Source organism: Aethalodelphis obliquidens, unplaced genomic scaffold (assembly GCF_003676395.1).
Source record: "Aethalodelphis obliquidens isolate GAN/ISIS:26980383/991018 unplaced genomic scaffold, ASM367639v1 scaffold79, whole genome shotgun sequence".
Lineage (NCBI taxonomy): Eukaryota > Metazoa > Chordata > Mammalia > Artiodactyla > Delphinidae > Aethalodelphis > Aethalodelphis obliquidens.
Window position 1 is genome coordinate 7,341,787 of NW_020838023.1, and position 21,768 is coordinate 7,363,554.

General features: G+C 40.7%; 1 protein-coding gene across 3 annotated transcripts in view; it reads left to right on the forward strand.

Annotated features, from left to right (window-relative positions):
* Window positions 1-21,768, forward strand: part of DEPTOR (DEP domain containing MTOR interacting protein) — a 142,963-nt gene that overhangs the window by 73,154 nt on the left and 48,041 nt on the right. For all 3 annotated transcript variants that reach the window (XM_027092560.1, XM_027092561.1, XM_027092559.1), the window contains exon 5: window positions 19,991-20,176. In XM_027092560.1, coding sequence (XP_026948361.1) covers window positions 19,991-20,176 — 186 coding nt within the window. The remainder of the gene's footprint in view (window positions 1-19,990; window positions 20,177-21,768) is intronic.

The window sequence follows — 21,768 nt, forward strand, 5'->3', positions numbered from 1 at the left end:
TGAGGGGGTCAGTGGATGGAAATTTATTAATGGGAGACACCAAGGGCAGGGGGATTTTGAGGCCAGGGACTTAGACGTCAAAGATGGAGGATGAGGAACTTGGTAAAATAATAAGAGTGATCAGGTATCACGATTTGGGGGATCCTAACTTAGCAGGATTCTTTGCTAAGGCTGGGCTGGGTAGGTCAAATCTGGCTGAGTCACATGCCTACCTCCTGACCCTGGATGAGCAGGGCCCTTTGACTGACAGACTCGCCAAGTCAGGGAGGGGCATTCTTCCACCAAAAAAAATTTTTTTTTGAAAGTTCTGTTACCACAGGATAGGGGCCAATGTCAAGGCCTAGTAGAAATGAGGGCTCAGGGACTTCCCTGGTGGTCCAGTGGTTAAGAATCTGCCTTTCAGTGCAGGGAACTTGGGTTCCACCCTGGTCGGGGAACTAAGATCCCACATGCCAAGGGGCAACTAGCCAGTGCTCTGCAACTACTGAGCCCGCGCACTCTAGAGCCCTAGCGCCACAACTGGAGAGAAGCCTACACACCTCAAGGAAGAGCCCACGCGCTGCAACGAAGGATCCCACGTGCCGTAACTAAGACCCAAGCAGCCAAATAAATAAATAAAAATATTTTTTAAAAGAAATGGAAATGAGGGCTCAGAGAAACCTGACTGAAGTCTGGAAAGGAGAGAGTCTTTGTCAATGGCACCCTACCCTTGCTTACCTGCCCTTTCTTCTTCCCTATCAAGACTATCCTCTCCTGCTTTTGCTTTTGGTAACTCCTTGTCACCAACAAAATGAAGATTTTTCCATTACAGGTGGTACCCAGTATCTTAGTGTTTCTTTACCCTTAGCTGGAATATAAGTGCTTTGAAGACAGATAATCTGTTTTCTGGGAACTTCCTGGTGGTCCATTGGTGAGGACTCCATGCTTCAAAGGCAGGGGGCACTGGTACCGTCCCTGGTTTGGGATCTAGATCCTGCATGCTGCTCCGTGCAGCCAAAACAAAGAAAGGATTTGTTTTCTTGTCTCTGTATCGCCCATGGCTTGGCACTTATATATCAGCTATTCAGTAAAAAATGTGTAGAATGAATGAACGACAGTAGTGACCACTTTCTGAGGATTTGCCATTTGCCAGGCACACCGTTGGGTGTTTACACCAGCTAGAGTTCTTTGAATATAAGCAGCCTCAATCATCATTTGCTTCAAATATATGGCAGAGTGAACTAATAGTTAAAGCCCTGGAAAGCCAAGCTGCCTGGAGAAGAACTGGAGCAGCTCTTGGGGATCCAGTTGCGAGGAACTAGTGATGAAGGGCAATCCCTCTCAGACACCTACAGCTAAGAAACCAGTGCTAGCTATTTTCTGCCTATGCTGGCCCTCTCTCCGGAGACTAAACTCTAGAGAACAACTCTGATTGGCTGAGTCTGGGTCACATGCCCACCTCTTGTCCCCTGGATAGGCAGGGCCCTTTGACTGACAGACTAACCAAGTGGTGGTGGGTCATTGTTCCACCCAAAGAAAAAAAAAATTTTTTCTTGAAAGTTCTGTTACCACAAGGCAGGCTGGGCAGGCGAAAGCAACAGACAAGCTGTCCTTTACTGCTCTCAGTTCATTTAATCCTCCCCCCAAATCAATTCACTTGATATTATTTTCCCTGTTGCTTTAGATGACAATATTTAAGCATTTGCCATGAGCCTAATCGTTCTCAGCTCCTAAATTTTATACTCTGAATAGAAGAAAATACAGATTGGGTAGGATATTTCCATAATCTGCTTTCAATAATTAATATTTCAAGTGTCATCTTTATCAGCAGCTGTTATCTACTGTAACTTTTTCCTTTCTCGATTTAAAATTTCTTGGAATTTTCCTACTGTGCCCTCTGATAGGCTTTGGCTCTGTTTTACTTTTTATTATAGCTGAATCCAAAGCAGGAAGAAAAACGGACACAGCCAGCCTGCTGTCACAATGCAAACAGAAGGAAACAGGTTTCCTTGGTAAAGTCACAGGCTAATACTTTGGCACACAATATAGTATTGGTTTTGTTGAAGGACAACAGGTCTGTAGCTACACAAAGGCTTGACTTTTAGAAGGTATGAAAGGAGTGAGAGATGCCTCATCTTATGTAATCTTCCAAAAGAAGGGTGTTATGTGCAAAGAATAGAGGTCTTTTGTGAACAGTGTCATAACTGTAAATATTTCTTTCCTCAGTTGACATCAGTATAGCTTTTGTCAGGTGTCCAGAAACTGATCCTCTAGATACAGACTGTGGCTCTGTAGCCTGGGCCCCTACCGACTCCTGCCTTGCTTCTGACAGCTTGTGGGCCGGTGGCTGCTGCAGTACAGGGTCTTCAGTTTGCCCAAATGTGACCTTGTTAAAGTGGCACAAGGAAGCCTTAAAACACATGCACACAATCTCTGTGCAGTTGAAGTTTATGAAAGTATGCAGTCTCCTGGCCTTACATGGTAATTTAAGGACTCAGCTGGGTTTCGGTGGTCATTTTTGGAGGGACCTGGAGGCTGGGGTCTCAAGTTTATTAAAAGAACAATATGTCAGGATCTCCTGGGTGGAATGGACAGTTCAGACTGCTGATTCTTCTCCTGGTCAAAAAGCATGGTGGTGTTCACTCCTGGTTACTGATGGACATGAGCTTGACCACAGCCCTCAAGGGGAGATTGGGGGTGGGGGGGGCAAAAAGTTAAGAGGTTCTCCTTTAAGGACAAACTGCCTCCATTCTCTTTTTTCTAGCTCTGACCCTGTGTCAATCTTGAGGGAGCTCCTCTCTCAGCTGGGAGGCTGGGAGTTTGGGCAGGGATTCCTGTGTGGGACCCAGGCTCTCCTTGAGCAGTTATGACGATTATTCTCACGGCCGTTTCATCTTTGCCACACTGAGGTCTCTCTTAGTTCTTCCTCTAGAAAATCTCCCACCTGCCACTTAGGGCTCTCAATTCTTAGCCACTCACTTTAACTCAGTTTTTCTTTGCTGATACGTTTGTCTCAGGCAGTGTGACTGGGTTGTCTTTTGTGTTCTGGCCTATAGTCCTTTGGAGACGCTCCTTCTTTCTAGCTGCCTCCGCCCTGCTCCCTCCTCCCCGCTTCTGCCAGAAATGGATCAACAAGCTGAAGTCTGTTGACACCATGGAGTGATTATCAGGTATAAAACTGACCATATGTAAAACTACAGTGAGGTATCACCTCACACTGGTCAGAATGGCCATCACCAAAAAGTCTACAAATAAGTGCTGGAGAGGGTGTGGAGAAAAGGGAACCCTCCTACACTGTTGGTGGGAATAAATTGGTGCAGCCACTATGGAGAACAGTATGGAGGTTCCGTAAAAAACTAAAAATAGAATTAACATACGACCCAACAATCCCACTCCTGAGCATATACCCAGAAAAGAGGAAAACTGTAATTTGAAAAGATACGTGCACACTGACGTTCATAGCAGCACTATTTACAATAGCCAGGACATGGAAGCAACCTAAGTGTCCACTGACAGATGAATGGATAAAGAAGATGTGGTACACACACACACACACACACACACACACACACACACACACAGGAATATTACTCAGTCATAAAAAAGGATGGAATATTGCCATTTACAGCAACATAGTTGGACCCAGAGATTATCATACTAAGCAAAGGAAGTCAGAGAAAAACAAAAATTATGTGATATCACTTATATGTGGAATCTAAAAAACAATACAAATGAAATTCTTTACAGAAAAGAAACAGACTCACAAATACAGAGAACAGACTTGTGGTTACCAAAGAGGGAAGAGGTAGGGAGGGTAAAGGATAAATTAGGAGTGTGGGATTAACAGATACACACCAATATAAATATATAAAATAGATAAGCAATAAAGATTTTCTGTATAGCACAGAAAACTATATCTTGTAATAACCTATAATGGAAAAGAATCTGAAAAAAAATGTGTAACTGAATCACTTTGCTGTACACCTGAAACTAACACAATGTTGTAAATCAACTGTACTTCAAGTAAAAAGCAAAACAGGACTTCCCTGGTGGCACAGTGGTTAAGAATCTGCCTGCCAATGCTGGGGACACAGGTTTGATCCCTGGTCCTGGAAGATCCCACTTGCCACGGAGCAGCTAAGCCCGTGAGCCACAACTACTGAAGCCCGCGCGCCTAGAGCCTGTGCTCCACAGCAAGAGAAGCCACAGCAGTGAGAAACACTCGCACCTCAACGAAGAGTAGCCCCTGCTCACCGCAACTAGAGGAAGCCTGCGTGCAGCAACGAAGACCCGATGCAGCCAAAAATATAAATAAATAAATTTTAAAAATTTTTAAATGAATTAAAAAATTGTAAAAAAAAAAAAAAACTGACCATATGTAAACTCTGATCAATGTGACTGTAGAACAGTATTAAGTTAAAATTTAAGAAGGGATTACACACACACACACACACACACATACATCCTTATTACAGTTGGAAAAATACTTTTATTAATATCATAAGCAATTTTAATCTAAAATGGAGAGTAATCTTTTTGTAAAATTGCTTATATATATTATTTTTAACCTGACATAACATTTTAAAGACTCTAACATTTTATCTAGCTTTATTCTGAAAAGGTCCCCTTCACTTTCTTTCTCTCTGTCCCAGTAATGACATTTGACCCAACAAGGAGCCCAGCCCCTCTCCTCTCTCCTTTCCACCCGAGGAAAGCCTGCATATCAGAGTCTATATTCCTTCCATTTTATTTTAGCCACTCCCTTAGCTGTGGCCTAGGTTTCAGTCTGATTGGAAATGACCAAAGCCACCAGGCCAAAGAAGGGGGTCTGGGTATTGGTTTTGGCCACTGGCAAAACCACTCCTGTCTCTCTGAAGTCCTCTTCCACAGTTGCTGGGAACTTAACCTCAAGAAAGGATTCCTGTCAAGTGGGAACATAATGTACTTCCTCATCAAAATGAAGGAAATAGGATAGGGAGATAGTGTGTGTGGGGGGGAAGCAGACAGCAATACCAACAACTTTTGACCACTTGGCTGTCAAGAGCTCAGGATAAGAATTATCTTCCAGGACAAATGGCTCTCAAAGTGCTACACTTAAAGGGATGAACTTGTTTGTTAGCTGATCTGTTCCTATGAGGTACCAGCCTCTAGACTGATCCTATTTTCCATGGAAATAGGATGAAAGCCACAAATGCAATCCATATATGTAATTTTAAATTTTCTAGTAGCCGCAGTGAAAGTAAAATAGAACAGATGAAATTAACCTTCATAATATATATTTAACTCATCTCCAAAATGTTATTTCAAAATATAATCGATATGGAAAATAGCGATCAGCTCTTTTATGTTCCTTTTTTTCATATTCAATCTTCCAAATCCAGTGTGTATTTTACACTTATAGCTCCTTGCCAGATTTCTGGTGCTTGTCAGCCATTCTGAAGAGCAAAGCTCTAGACCTTTGAACAAAGCACAGAGTATGGTGGTATCCCAGTGAGTGTGTATTCCACTTTTCAGCTCCTTAGCTCAGAGATCTTTGTTGAGATCTTTGTTCCCCGACAGCTGAAATGCCTATAAGTTTGTGTTGAGGAAGCACCTTGGTGTCTCTATTTTGCTGTACCAGTTTGGACACCCAAGTAAACCTGGGTGCCAGCCACACAAGTTTCTGGAATGGCAACAATTCTTCTCTCTCTCTCTCTCTTTTTTACTTTTTTTCCTATTTTTTGCTGTGCGGCATGTGGGATCTGAGTTCCCCGACCAGGGATTGAACCCGTGCCTCCTGCAGTGGAAGTGAGGTGTCTTAACCACTGGACTGCCAGGGAAGTCCCTCTTCTCTCTTCTTTAGCTCAGTGATTTCACAGTCATGTTTTCTTTTTTCTCTGATTTTTTAAATATTTCCTTTGACTAAATATTTTTAATATTTCCACAAGTCAGAAATTGTTGACTGAGATCATTTGGACTGGATCTGAACTCAGCAGTTCTCTTCTTTTTTTGCTGTACGCGGGCCTCTCACTGTTGTGGCCTCTCCCGTTGCGGAGCACAGGCTCCAGACGCGCAGGCTCAGTGGCCATGGCTCACGGGCCCAGCCGCTCCGGGGCATGTGGGATCTTCCCGGACCAGGGCACGAACCCGTGTCCCCTGCATCGGCAGGCGGACTCTCAACCACTGCACCACCAGGGAAGCCCCAGCAGTTCTCTTTTTGCTCAGAATGGGCTTATCCAGTATACGAACCCAAATTCAGGAGCACTTTCTTAAATTCCTAGTCTTTGTCATGGGATCTTTTGGATTTTTGCTGACAGCAGAACAATATTATTTATTCATGGTACACGGGCATCATTGCAGCCCTGTCTTCCAGAGAGCTGTGGCTTCCCATATATTTATTAATTTCACTTGCTTTGGTTAAAAGAAGTTATTGTAATTTATTTTCCACAGATGGAAACACTGAGACCCAGGGACTGTCCATAACCACTTCTGTCACCAGGGAATCAGAGCCGAGTTGCTGGAAGGCATATCTTCTGCCTGTAAGACTTTCTGTCTAATCGCTCTTGGCTTCTGAGTAAAGCATAGCTTGTTACAAGGTGTGGGCTGCAGATAAACAGAAAGTGTTTGTTTTCTAAGCCTTTGATTTCTGTGTCCAGACCTGAGTTTGGAACAATAACAGAATTGTGTTTTGCTACAAATAAGAGAAAATGTAGTAATGCCTGCTTGAACAGAAAGGTTCCTCTTTATTTAGGAAGAGTCACCTTTCCCAGAGATTTCTGCTGACATTACATGGGCCAGATCTGTGTCAACATGGACTCGTTCGCTGGATGGCAATCAGTGAATCTAATGCTGTTAGCCGGGCACAGTGCTGCCCTGTACAAATAATAAAGGAGGAAGAAAGGGAAAATGGGTTTTGGACAAGCAGCTAGTATTGTCAGCCACGAGGACAAGTGTCTTTTTCATTAAGTAACTAAGTGACCTTCCCTCTGAAACATGGGCTTCCAAGGAACAGTTTGTTTCCTCTGTCCTCAGCCTGAGCTCCTGGTAGCTCTAAGCTAGATTTAAAGCAGGTGGATGTACAAGTGTTAATGTCTTAGTTTTGACCTAGTTTTGTCTTAGTTTATATCATGGTTATATTAACGTCAGGGGGTGCTGGGTGAAGGATATATGGGAACTGTCTGTACGGTCTTTACAGCTTTTTTTTTTTATAAATCTAGAATTATTTTAAAACAAAGTTTACTGGGAAAAAAAGTAGGTGAGGTATTTCCTATTTTCCTTTTTTGTTTAAGATGAGTACAAGTATAAATAATATAGAAATATATGGAGACTTATTTTTTTAAAAGCTACTAAATCTCACCACTGACATCCTCCTTTTCTGAACGTCTGCATCTTCCTCCTTCAAGGGTCCTAGTCTCTCCGGTCTCATATGGAATACCTGATAAACTACTGTATGCTAAAGCACGCACAGGTTATATGGTAACTTTTCTGGGAATGGTAAGCAGATGTCATCTGGGAATAAGGCTTTGGTGGGCTTTCATAGCTAGTGGTTTTGAGTAGGATTTATTCTGATACCTCCAGCATCACATTGGATGTCCTTCTCTACGTTGCTGGCCGTGCTGAATTTATCTGGTTTAGGTAGGATGCCTTCTTTTCCCACAGACCACCTAGAGTTGCTGCCAGAAGCTTTGCTTACATAGGTGAAGTCTGAAAAGGATTAGAAAGGTATCCTTTGGGCACTGACACCTGGGTGGGCCCTCAATTGGAAGCCCACACATGGCTAACATTAACTGATTGCTTCTATGTACCAGAAACTCTAATAAGCCTTTTACCTATGTTGTTTCATTACCTCTTCAACTCATTTTACAGATGAATAAAATTGAAGTTCAGGGGCGTTAAGTAACTTAGTAAAGAGTGAAGCCAGTGTTCAACCCAAGACCATCTGTAAGCAGAGGGGTGTTTACCATGCTGTCTCTTTGTCCTTTTAATAAGCAATTCCAAGGTAATCAACATTTTACCCTGGTGAAGAATTTTGTAGAAAACATGCCCAGCCAAGTTGTCTTCTGTTACCTGGCGACAGGAATAAATGAGGAAAAAGCAGACTGCTTTCTGGTGTTTGTAAGCTCATTGCCTCCTCATTTGGCATTATTATGGGATGGGAGACAGTCTAGGGAGGAGATTAAGGGATGGGGTTTCAGAGTTAATCTGTCAATGCTTCTGTCTTGGATCTTCCAGTTAATGACTATGGGACCTTGGGCAAGTTGACCTTGTGTAATCTCATCTGTAAAATACAAATAATTACAATAGCTCTCTCTGCTGCTTTGAGAACTGAATGATATTATCATGCCATGTGTACCACTTAGTAAATGTTAGCTGATTGCTACTCTTATTATTGTTATCATCAATATATCCTCATCATCAGATGCCTTGGTGGGTAGAGATTAATATACGTTTAATGGCCTCATCCATTGCTGGTCTTAATATCTTATACATACTCTATACTGAATATATACTTTTAAAAATAAATCAACACTGAAGGCCCTTGGATTTATGCCACAATTCCAAAGGCTCTAGAACAGAGTTACAGATTTCTTTCATTGAATTACGCATATGAAGGATTTCATTTGCCAGACAAAGTAAATTTGTTTTCAGACCTCTCTGCACTTACAATATGAATTAGTCTCTGAAAAACAACCTCATTTTTGAAAAACATACTCTTTGTTCTGAATTTTATCACTAACAACATGAGGTTCTAGGCTTTGGAATGCACCCAGCTGTTATTTAAAGATGCATAGAGAAGAATAAAATATAATTTGACCTTGCATCTGTTTATTGCCTTTACTTTTCTCGCAGTAAGACACAGAAGCAGCAGAAACCCGTACAATTACAATGTCATGTTTTGATTTTCATCTTTTCTGCAATCTTACTGAAGTTACTTGGATCCTTTTTCCTCTTTTCCATCTCCTTTCCTCCCTTCAGCCAATTAAATAAGTGTAATTGGGTTCTAACTTTGTGTATATGAAGTGTTTTGTTTTAGTAATATCAATTCATAGAACTTTATGCCCTAAAATCAATTTTCTGCTCTCATATCCTCTTCTTAATATTGTCAGTACTCAGGAAGTAATTATTTTAGTTCTCTGACTGACTGTTGGTATTGCCTTTTGAAGAGTTTTGTATCCCAGGCACCTAACTGTCCTTGTGTGGCATAATTGCCTAACCTCGAATCAAGGACTTGTGCTGCTTTGGAAAACAGAGCTCTTTCAACTCCTGCATCCCTTTAGGATGGTTTGAGATGGGTAGTTATGGCTTTAAGTACAGTTTAGATTTTCTTGAAAAAATAGCTTTCATCTTCTGTTGTAATTAATGCTCAATTCATATTTTCCAACAGACACATGACTTAAAAAGCATAATATTTATGTGTTTTAGTTCTGACAATTTTTTAAATATGCAGCGTACTAAGTGACATAAAATGCTTGGACCCTGTAGGACTGTGATCTAGCAGGAGCAGGGAGGCAAAAGAGTGCAGATCCATACTTGGACGTGTGAAACAACTGAAAGCTTTTGTTGGCAGGGAAGGTGCAGCAGTTTCATAGGCAGAATTTATTTGCCTTTTATTAACGCAAATGTCTGAGGACTAGATCTGCCACCTCTTAATCCTTAAAGTTTGTCAGTCCTCTTAAGCAATGTCTGTAGGTGCTAATGTCCTTTCAGGAGGAGCTATAAGGGTCAGTAGGATATAAAAAAGAAAACAAGAGGAAATGGAGCCAGTGGTAGGATGGAGTGACATCCTTGATGGCCCAGAAAGATCCTTCACCCACCATCGCACACTGGGTGAAGTGGTGAGCCATGCCCACCTTTGCTGCTGTGCGATGTTCTGATGATAACGATGTTAATCACAGCCAGGGAGGGCCTTCTGCCTGGAAGGTGACCTTGAAGACGTTTTAGCTTTGACACCAACTTGCAGGACTAGTCACAGCCCCCCCAGCCTCATCCTTTGCTGGTCTTTTTTCTTCCGCATTATAATAGTCATTATCCTTATTCCCCTGTCTAAGCCCTCTTTTGACTCTTCTAAATTCTAAAACTTTTTAAAAGTTCTGATGAAGTGCTATTCAGGGGACAGTTGATGTACACACATTCTTTCCCCCTCCCCCTTCCTCACCACCACCTTCTTACTTTCTTATCACACTGCTGGATTCAGTTACTTATTTCATGATGTCTGTTGTGTTATGTCATCTGCCAGCAAACACTTCAAGGATGGATGAAGGTATGTGATCTTCCTCTCTCCAGCTAGATAAGTAGCCTAAAATGTCTTATATTTAGCGGAACTTATAGGGCTTAAGATGATAAGTTTTTATATTCATCCTTAGGACAAATGTGTGAATGGAATAGAAGCCAATTCTCCTTCTTTCAGATAATCAGCTTTTAAAAATTCCTTTCTTTGCTAACCCATCCTAATAATTTATAAGAGAAAAAATGTAGCCACATTATCCACCAAAAGAATATATCTGAACTGTGTCACTTTATGATTTCGGTAGACTCCATGACGTTCCCCTCATGCTTTCTGAAAAGTGAAGGCAGACTTCCCTGGTGGCGCAGTAGTTAGGAATCTGCCTGCCAATGCAGGGGACACGGGTTTGAGCCCTGGTCCGGGAAGATCCCACATGCCGTGGAGCAACTAAGCCCGTGCGCCACAACTACTGAGCCTGCACTCTAGAGCCCGTGAGCCACAACTACTGAGCCCGCGTGTCTCAACTACTGAAGCGCCTAGAGCCCGTGCTCCGCAACAAGAGAAGTCACCGCAATGAGAAGCCCGCGCACCGCAACAAAGAGTGGCCCCTGCTCGCCACAACTAGAGAAAGCCCGTGTGCAGCAACGAAGACCCAATGCAGCCAAAACTAAATACATAAATTAATTTTTTTTAAAAAGTGAAGGCATACAGTGAATAGGGATCTGTTTTCTTTTACCAAATATGAACATTGGGAGTTCAGTGCTTCTAAAGCCCCCATTTCCCTAAGCAATAAGATTGTCTTGTATTTACATTGCTTCAGCTTTCTGGCTGTTTCTGCTTTTCCTCTTGTTTTATGTCTCACTTAATACTAAGCCAAGCCAAGCCCCTAGAGAATTCCACCAATAAAAAGAGAATGCTTGGAAAGTCCCAGAAACTATAAATTGGATGAGTAAGAAGTTGTCAGTTTTCAGTTACAGCTGTGATAAAAGCACAACTAGAACAGTAGATACTGAGTTGAATATTGTCTCTCCTTACTTCCTCCTGCTTAGAGATTAATCTTCTCCAGGAGCAATTCAGTCAACTATTCCTCTATTGCTAGGCATCAACTTTGGTTCCAAATTTGTATAGCTGCAAACAGTGGTGATGTGCCCATTTTAAAAAATATATATATTTTCAAGGAGCAAAGAATGAAATCTGTTAAATTATATATATCACAACATTTACTCTAATATATAGGTCCTGTATAGCATTGGGATCTAAGAAATGAAGAATTGGAATGACCTCAAGATATAGAGACACCAGTCACTGTTCTCCTCCTTGATTTTTTTTTCCTTCTCTTTAATTTTTTTCCCCTTAGCTCTTAGGGTATTTTTTCTGTGTTTAACAAAGAGCAACTTGCTTATGTAGCAAATGATTTTTGCATTTCATTTGGAGAGTGTCATGTTAAAGTGTAGAAAGAATCAATGCATCTCTCTGTCTGGAATATAAACGATATGCCCTTTAGCCATTTTTATTTCTTGAGACTCTACATATGTAATTTATGGCGAAACAAAAGAAATCTTTGGCTTCCTTAAACTAATTCTTAAAACTTCCTGTGTCTTACTTCACTCCTTTATTTCTCGCTTTTCTTTGACTTCTGAGATTTAATTATTTTCCAGTGGGATACTTGCCAAGCCTGAACTGGACATCTGGTTAAGATTTCATATTTTTCTCAAGTGAGAGATGACAGAACTGCTCGTGGGAGCTGGGCAAGTGTTCTTAAAAGAAGGGCAGAAAAGACAAAAGAAATGGGTTCTGTGCAAGAACTTAAGTGACCAAAAGCTAAAGTCAATCTTTAGGAATCTGAGAAGAACACTTAAAACACTATATGTCAGATACCATTTCAAATCTCTTATGTAAATTATCCCATTTCTTCTTCACAGCAAAACTATGCAAAAAATTTGAGGCTTAAATTTAGTAAGTTGCCCTAATCACTCAGTTCATAAAGGTGGCAGAACTGGGAGCAAAACCGAGCTTTTCTGACTCTAGAACCTTTGCTTTTCATTGCATGATACTGTTTTCTAAAAGTTATTTAGCATTAAGAGAGTTTTCAGAACAATCCCAACTTAACTGCTTTCTTCTCATGTGAAACAATGTCTCTTTTAGAAGACTTTGGTATTGATGAGCTTGAAAGGATGAGCAGACGAGGTGTCATATTCCAATCAGCATGCTAGGATAGATGGCTGGGATCCTGCGTGTCACTTACTAGGTACTCGGTTGAATAAATGAATGATGTCACGTGTGATTGATTGATGCTGTTATATGGCTGTCTACCTGCACTCTTAGCTTTTGTAGCTACGATTATCTTTGTTATACCTAGGGCTACACTCACAAACGAAGCAAATGTATGAAACTCTGTTCATGTTATTAAACTTTTAATGAGAGGGTAAAAAATAAAGAATCCTTTTGAAAGTCAAATAATTCATTGAAAACAATGCATGTAACACATGCAATTGTCACTTCTCTCTTCTGAGAGAAGAATTTGACTCCATCTGTGCCAGACACACAGCTGGAGGATGAACACATGGAGACCTTCATGTGGCTGCTCCCGAGGCCCTAACACCCAAATAAGTCCTTGAAAATTGAAGTGGGACGTTAAATGTAGTATCTCACAAAATTGAATTCCCATAAGTCACATGGCAGTATATCACCAGCAAATGATGGTCACAGTAAAGACAACAACAGTCGTTGTAAAATAACAAAAGTGCAATTTTTTTAATTGAATGTTCTTATTTATTTATTTTTCATGTATATTTATTTATTTATTTTTGGCTGTGTTGTGTCTTCATTGCTGCGTGCAGGCTTTCTCTAGCTGCGCTAAGCAGGGGCTACTCTTCGTCGCGGTGCACGGGCTTCTCATTGTCGTGGCTTCTCTTGTTGCGGAGCACGGGCTCTAGGCCTGCGGGCTTCAGTAGTTGTGGCACACGGGCTCAGTAGTTGTGGCTCACGGGCTCCAGAGCGCAGGCTTCAGTAGTTGTGGCATGCAGGCTCAGTAGTTGTGGCTTGCGGGCTCTAGAGCGCAGGCTCAGTAGTTGTGGTGCAGGGGCTTAGTTGCTCCGCAGCATGTGGGATCTTCCCAGGCCAGGGCTCGAACCTGTGTCCCCTGCACTGGCAGGCGGATTCTTAACCACTGCGCCACCAGAGAAGCCCCAAAAGTGCAATTTATTGCCTTCTTACAATCTGCTTGACATTATGCTTTACATGGATAGTCTACTATCTCATCCAGTCCTGGTTTTCCCTGATTTGGTCATGTTGAAGGTCATGTACACTACTGGAAAGAGAATGTGATGAGTAAAGCCTATTTAAACTTAGTCCTTGTGTCTTATCTTAGATAGTATGTTTACCCTTTAAGATAGAGGTGGTACCATGCTGGGGAGGTGGGGAATGGGGGTGAATTAATCTCTGACTCAGTAGTCAAAGCCTGAGGAGGTTAACTTAGTAGTCAAATTTCCACTTCAATTAAAAATATTTTTAAAGTACTTTTATCTGTTATGGAATTCGTTTAGATTCAAATGCTTTTCTGGATTTATTTATACCAAAGCCAATGTTTTGTGTAATTCACTGTACAAAGACAAAACAATAGGTGTTAATAAGGCTATATACAGTACCATGTATTTTCAGGTTATAATTTAAGATACTGTTGCCAAAGTCACCTTGAGGATTTAAAAAATCATCCTAAACTCAGAACAGGTTGCCAGAAATAAATAACTTATCTATAAAATTGTATTATAGCATTTTTAAAATTTTATTTATATTTCATTTATTTATTTATTTTGGCTGCATTGGGTCTTTGTTGCTGCGCGGGCTTCTCATTGCAGTGGCCTCTCTTGTTGCAGAGCACGGGCTGTAGGGGGCACCGCCTTCAGTAGTTGTGACTCACAGGCTCTAGAGCTCAGGCTCAGTAGTTGTGGTGCACGGGCTTAGTTCCTCTGTGGCATGTGGGATCTTCCTGGACCAGGGATCGAACCCATGTCCCCTCCATTGGCAGGTGGATTCTTAACCACTGCACCACCAGGGAAGTCCCATATTATAGTATTATTGAATGTAGTAATGTGCTAAATTTATGTAAAAACTTGACTATTGAAAGAGCTACTATTTGTAGATATCATATCAAAGTGTAATTGGCTTATCTTTTGGTTCAAGATGCATTTAGTATCTCCTGAATGCAAGAATGTATTATTTACTGAGAACATGCAGAATTATCACTGAATTAGATGTGTTTGTCTTTGTGGCCGACATCATTCATTTAGCTGAAGTGAATAGTTTATCACCATTTAAAGATTGTGAAACACCTATATGAATCATTAAGTTAAATTTTAGCAGGGTGTACTCTCTTGATAGGGACCCACATTTCTGAGACTCTGATATTCATGTAACCAGAAGAGTTATTCATTAGCAAATGTGGATGATAAATACAGTTGCAACCCTAGATTGCATTTGCTGGTGTTGACCTAGAAGCGATGTGATTCTGTTTGTGAAATACCCAAGGAGGCTGTTGAACCAGTAAACATTATTGATAAAAGGGTTAATGTGATTCTTAATACATTGTATTAGATTATTTTCCCAGTGGTTTATAGAATTTTTGAATTTCACAGTCCAAAAAAAAATTTTTGCCAAGAATGAATACTTAAAAAAAAGAACTTCTGTTTTTACCATAATTTCATAAAACACTGGGCAAGAAAAATACCTGGCATATAGTCATCCTGACTCAATAAACGTTAGTTGAATAAATGGGCGGGTGAATGAACAACAAAAAAGTTGTGATGATATAATTTTAGAATAAATGAAAGCCTTTAAATGGAATATACTTATTTTTAGGAAAAACTAAATCCATTGTCCTTAATGTTGCAATTTCCCCATGGCCCAACACACTCTTCATGACATACCATGAGCCCACAGGTTGACTGGTTGCTACATAACTAGCCACTAGGTAGTTCAAAGTTAGCTGTATTCTGGATGTGCTTCATATCCCTTTGTCTACCCACCATGGACAATTCACTTCTAGCCATTTACAGAGCACCTACTCTGACCCAAACATGTAGTAGTCTAGGGTTTGAGGATGCCACAATGATTAAGACACAGCCCAGGCTCTCAAGCAGAGTGACTTAGTTGGGGAAAGAGATGTGCTCCCCCAAGCAAATAAACCCATATTACGCTACAGTGTGGTGTCACAAAAAGACTGCCGATCGCTAGGTGTATGGGTGACAGAAAGAAAATAAAAAATGTACTCTGTGATGAACATGGAAGTTGAGTGTTGGAGAAGGTGACATTTTACTATAACTTTAGAGTCTTTTCCAATCTCTTGTGGCCTGTGTTTCTAAGTAAACATGTTGCTTTTGGATCAGAAGCCAAAGTTGTGTGGCCTTGGGGAAGTTACTGAAGTAACTTCAGTCTCAATTCTTGCACTGTAAATCACTTACAGAGTGATTGTGAGGACAGTATTGTATAATATTTGTAAAGTTAGTACAGTGGCATATAGCAAGTAAGCTACTAGCATAGCTAGTAGAGCCTGTTTGAACAGCAAAAATAGTCTGTATGATACTGTATACCATAACATCTTACAGAAAAAACCTGAATGAACTTTTTTGGCCAACCCAATATAATGGTAGATACATCTGACAAAATCTGTGGAATGTTCAACATCAAGGTGAACCCTAATGTAAACTATGGACTCTGGATAATAATGATGTATTAGTGTACATTCATCAATTGTAACATCTGTTCCTTTCTCGATAATTGATGGTAGAGCAAAGTTGTGTGTTGGGGGGCAGAGAGTATATGAGAACTCTGCACTTTCTGCTCAGTTTTGCTGTGAACCTAAAACTGCTTTAAAAAATAAATCTCTTTTTTTTAAAGACAATCCAATTAAAAAAATAGACAAAGGATTTGGATAGACAGTTCTCCAAAGAAGGTAGGCACATAGACAATAAGCGCGTAAAAATATGTTCAACGTTATAAGCCATCATGGAAATGAAAGTCAAAATCACAATAAGATACCACTACACAGCCATTAGGACAAGTGTAACAGAAAAGATAGAGAATAACAAGGGTTGCTAAGGATGTGGAACAATTAGGACCCCCTGCTCTGTTGGTGGGAATGTAAAATGGGGCATCCTCTTTGGAGAAGAACCTGGCATACAGTGTAGGGTTACCATGTGATCCTGCCATTCTACTCCTAGCTGTAAACCTAAGAGAAATGAATACATATGTCCACACAAAAATTTGTATATGAATGTTAATAACATTATTCATTATAACCAGGAAGTGAAAACAACTCAAGTGTCCATCAACTGATGCATGGATAAACAAAATACAGTATGTCCATACAATGGAATATTATTTGGCAGTAAAAAGCAGTGAAGTACCGATACGTGGCATTACGTGGATAAACCTTGTAAACATTATGCCAAGTGAAAGAAGCAAGTCACAGTGGACCATATCTTATATGACTCTATTTATATGAAATGCCCAACATAGACAAATCTACAGAGACAGAAAGTTGATCAGTGCTTGCCTAGGGGTTGCGTAGGGGTTATGGGCAGATTGGAAGTGATAGCTAAGGAGTGTTGTGTTTCTTTTGGGAGTGATGGACATGTTTTAAAATTGATTGTGATGACGGGATGCACAACTCTGTGAATATATTATAGACTAGAATATATATAGAACTATGCACATTAAGTGGGTGAATTATACTATAATAGGACCACTCCTTTCTGAGACTGACCATATGCCCAGTGGTTAATAGCCAAATGATTATTTGGGCATTAACATTATGTAGCATCTTATATTGGCAATGTGGGTTTACAGTGTTAAGCTCTATTTTTTGTTTTTGTTTTTAATTAATTTTTTTTTTTTTTGTCTGTGTCGGGTCTTAGTTGCAGCATGCGGGGTCTTCGTTGAGGTGCATGGCCTTCTTTCTAGTTGTGGCCCGCGGGCTCCAGGGCACGTGGGCTCTGTATCTGTGGCACACGGACTTAGTTGCCCGCGGTATGTGGGATCTTAATTCCCTGACCAGGGATCGAACCCGTGCCCCCTGCATTGGAAGGTGGATTCTTTACCACTGGACCACCAGGGAAGTCCCTGTTAAGACTCTGTTGTTCCTAGTCTCCCAGTCCATTTATAAGATTTGTTGTTGTTGTTTGTTTCCTTTTTATTAATATACATATACTTAACCTACAATGAAATATACATATCTTAAATGTTTAGTTTGGTGCATTTTGACAATGTATATATTCATGTAAAAACAAGATATAGAACATTTTCATCACCCCAGAAAGTTTCCTCCTACTCCTTTCCAGTCAGTCCTCTCCCCTTCCCCTTTCTGATTTCTATCATTATAAGTGAATTTCCTCTATTCTTGAACCTCATGTAAATTAAGTCACTCAGTGTATGTTTTTTGTGTCTGGCTTTTCTCACTCAACTTAATGCTTTTGATATTAATCCACGTTGTTTTATGTGTCAGCAGCTCATTCCTTTTTATTGTCAAGTAGTGTTTCATTGTATCTACAATTTACTTATCCATTCTCCTGTTGATGGACAGGTTGTCCCCAGTTTTTGGCTATTGTGAATAAGACTGCAATGAACATTTTGGGCGATATATGTTTTCATTTGTTGTGGGTGGATCCCTAAGAATTGTGGGGACATAGGGTAGATATGTGTATAACTTTATAAGATCTGTCAGACTATTCTCCAACCGGGTTTTACCATTTATATTCCTGCCTGCAAAATGAGAGTTCCAGTTGCTCCATATCCTCACCGACATTTGATGCTGTCATTCTTTTTATTTTAGTGATTCTAGTGGGTGTGAAGTGGCATCTCATTGTGATTTTAATTTGCATTTCCATATTAACTAATGAGGTTGAGCTTCTCACGTGCTCATTATATATATATTTTTGTAAAATCTATTCAATTGTTTTCAATTTTGGGGGGTTGGGACTTCAGCATGACGCTGGCCAGTTTGCAGGGTTCCTGGTTTCTTCCCAGAGACAAAATGACCTAGGAACATGGCTTTTGGAGCTTGATGTCTTGCCTGTTTCACAAACTCCACGATTAGAACTCAGAATATAAACTTGCGAATAGACCACTGTAGCTCCCCGAGATATAAATGGTAATGTAGAATTGGATGTAAATTTAGCCTGGTAGCCATACATTAGCAGTTTTATGTAACATTACTTCAGTTCTTTATGAGAACCTAAAGAAGCCCAGGAATTGTTTTTCAGAGAGGCAGTTGAGAGTAATAATTTGGAACTTGAACTCTGGAGTCAGATACTGTGGTTATATTTCTACCTCTGCCATTTACTGTGTCTTCTTTGGGTCTTACTCATATCTCTGGGCTTCAGTTTCTTCATCAAAAAATAAGGAAGAAAGTAACAGTAACTATACCCAAGGCTGTTGTTAAAATTAAAGGAATTAATACAAATGAAGCATTTAAAATAATGCTGAATTCATAGAATATGCTGTATGAAGGTTAGCTATTGTTATTATTGATTTTGAGTTGATGGCCTGGCGTGATTAGGTGCTCAAAAGTGTAGATTTTCCTTGGCAAGTAACCAGCCTTTATCTGGATAGCCATTCATTCATTTAGCATCAATCTTAAACAGCTGCATAAAGTTTGATTCCATTTCTATAAAATTATCTAAGTGGTAACATTGCAGAGGTGGAGAACATACTAATGGTTGCCAGACATTAAGGATTTGGAGTGGGAGGCTATCAGGGGTTAGCATGAGGGAGTCCCTTTGTCATGATGGAACAGTCCTGTGCTTTGAGTGTGGTGGTGGTTACAGAGATCAGTACATGTGATAAAATTGCCTAAAAATACACACACACACACACACAAATGAGTGCACGTAAAAACTGGTGAAATCTGAATAAAGTCTATAGATTGTACTAATGTCAATGTCTTTGTCTGATATTGTACTTTAGTTATTTCTGTAGGATGAAACCACTGGGGGAATCTGGGTGAAGAGTACACGGGGACTCTCTACTATTTCTTGTTGCTGTTGATTTTTTCAGCAGCTTTGGTGAGATATAGTTCACATACCATACCATTCACTCATATTAAAGCATACCATTCATTGGTTTAGTATATTCACAGATATATGCAATCATCACCACGGTCAATTTTAGACCATTTTTATCACCTCAAAAAGGAATCTCACACTTCAGTTAACATCCCCAACCCCCTAGATCCCCTCCAGCCCCTGGCAACCACCCAGTCTACTCTGTGTCTGTACATTTCCTTGTTCTGGATATTTCATATGAATGGAATCATATACTATGTGGTCTCTATATTATTTTGCAACTCTCCATGAGTCTATAATTATCACAAGATAAAAAGTTTAAAAATGAATGGCCGTGCTGCTCTGGGACAAGCAGTGTGCTGGGCCCAGTGGACACATGACTAAATGAAGCCACGATCATTGCCCCAAAGAGCCTAGAGGTTAGTGGGAAAGACAGAGGAGTTGAGGGACAATGAGAGCGTGTGTGACAAGTGCTCAGATGGAGGTAAAGTAGGAGCCTGCACAATACCAGGAGGAGTATAGCTTAGATTGGGGTGAGATCAGGCAGAGTTCCCCCAGAGGAATTGGTTAGCAGATTTTTAAAATGCATGACATGTGGAAAGAATCTGGGACCATGTGTGGACTGCAAGCTCCTGGGACATCTGTAGAACTAAACCCTTTCTCAAGACTTTTCCTCCTGTTGGCTGGAGTCTCCTGGCTACAGTGCTTAGTGGCCAGGCAGCCCTCATCTACTGTTTCTTCTCCCCAGTGTCCAATAAGCACCCGTTTGTGGACAGCAATCTTCTCTACCAGTTCAGAATGAACTTCCGGCGGAGGCGAAGACTGATGGAGCTGCTCAATGAAAAATCCCCCTCCTCCCAGGAAACTCATGACAGCCCCTTCTGCCTGAGGAAGCAGAGCCATGACAATCGGAAATCTACCAGTTTTATGTCAGGTATGTCAGTTCCCTGGTTTGTTTGATCATATAGATCTGTCTTTTGAGAAATAGCATAGTTGTAACTCACCTTTGTGAAATTCTGTTCTCCAGCAAATTTGTATTTATTGATAACCAAAATTTTATTTATTTATTTATTACTCCCCCCAAAAGAAACCATACACACATACAACCAGATTGTTCCTGTGCAGCCAACATACATGCTAAGAAGTCTGTTTTATAACACTATGTATTTGAATTATAGAAGACCACTCAAGCTCTCACTCCTACCTTATTTACTTTTCATTTACAAACAATCCTTACATATCGTTAATTATCCAGTTTTCTAAGTCACAGCATTGAGAAGCTATGTATTTTAAGGATGAATGAAGTCTTCTTAGGGCATATACAACTAAAAGGCAACCGATTATCATTCCATCACACAGAACAAATTAAAACTGTGAAAGGTAGACACGGGTGCTCAGAAGGCACAGCCTGGGACATTATATGTTAGGTCAGTCTGTCCCATATTGACAACTAACCTGGACAGAAATGATGACTGATGTTCGCAAAGATAACCCCATTTAAACAAAATATAAAATAATCCCATTCACCCGGAAAAGGTTAACTTGATGTGTCATTCTGTGTAAGTGGGTGAGGTGCTTAACAGGATGTCTTCAACTCCTCTGAAAACTTGACATTGACTTGAGAAACTGATTGGCCTAAGGTTTGGAAGTTATGGGCTTCACCCGAAACCCAGAGCAAAATGAAAATGTGTCTTGGTTATGAATAGGAGCAGACCGTGAGAACACTTACAACTAGATGTACTGAGAACGTTCTGTGCCCTTGGCACAGACCCAAGCTTAGTTGCGTACATTTTCTCGTTTAATTCTATTACTCTTCGAGGAAAGACTTTTCTTATCTCCATTTTACAGATGAAGAAACTGAGGCATGGAGAAGTTGAGTGGCTTACCCAAGGTCACACAGCTAGAAAGTGATGGACAGGGCTGGGTCTTGCACCAGTTCTGTCTTATCCCAGTGCTTATATTATACCGGCTCCTACCCAACCTTCTACATCCCAGGTTCCTCAGACACAGCTGGGATGGAGCAGAGAAGGGGCCAATAGCCACTCCAGGAAAGTAAACACTAGCCAAGGGTCAGGAGCCTAGGCCTGTGCTTAGATGTGCACCAGCTGTGTGTCCCTAAGGCTGCCGTCTCCTGCAGATGCAGAGGAACCGTTCACGTCTTCGCTGGTACTGAGGTTTGCCTGTTTTTCAGTGGGCCCCGTAGACGTGAACAAGTGATGATGATGAGAAGGATACAGTAACCATGGTCACCATAAAAGCCAGCCTTGATTTTATGCTTCCCATGTGCCGGGCACTGAGCAGAGCACTCTCCATGGTTTCTTTCATTGGATCATATGCCTTAAGGGCTCTCTTTCCCTCGTTGAGAGCCAGCCAACTCCATAGTGGAGAGAACGAGATCATATCACTGAAGCTGCTGCCTCACATACACCTTCAAAGCCTGAAGTTGTGCTCTGTGTTTTAATCTCCTTCTGTGGCTCTGGGTGATTAAAGATTTAATCTTCAACCAGGAGGCACTTATCATCACTG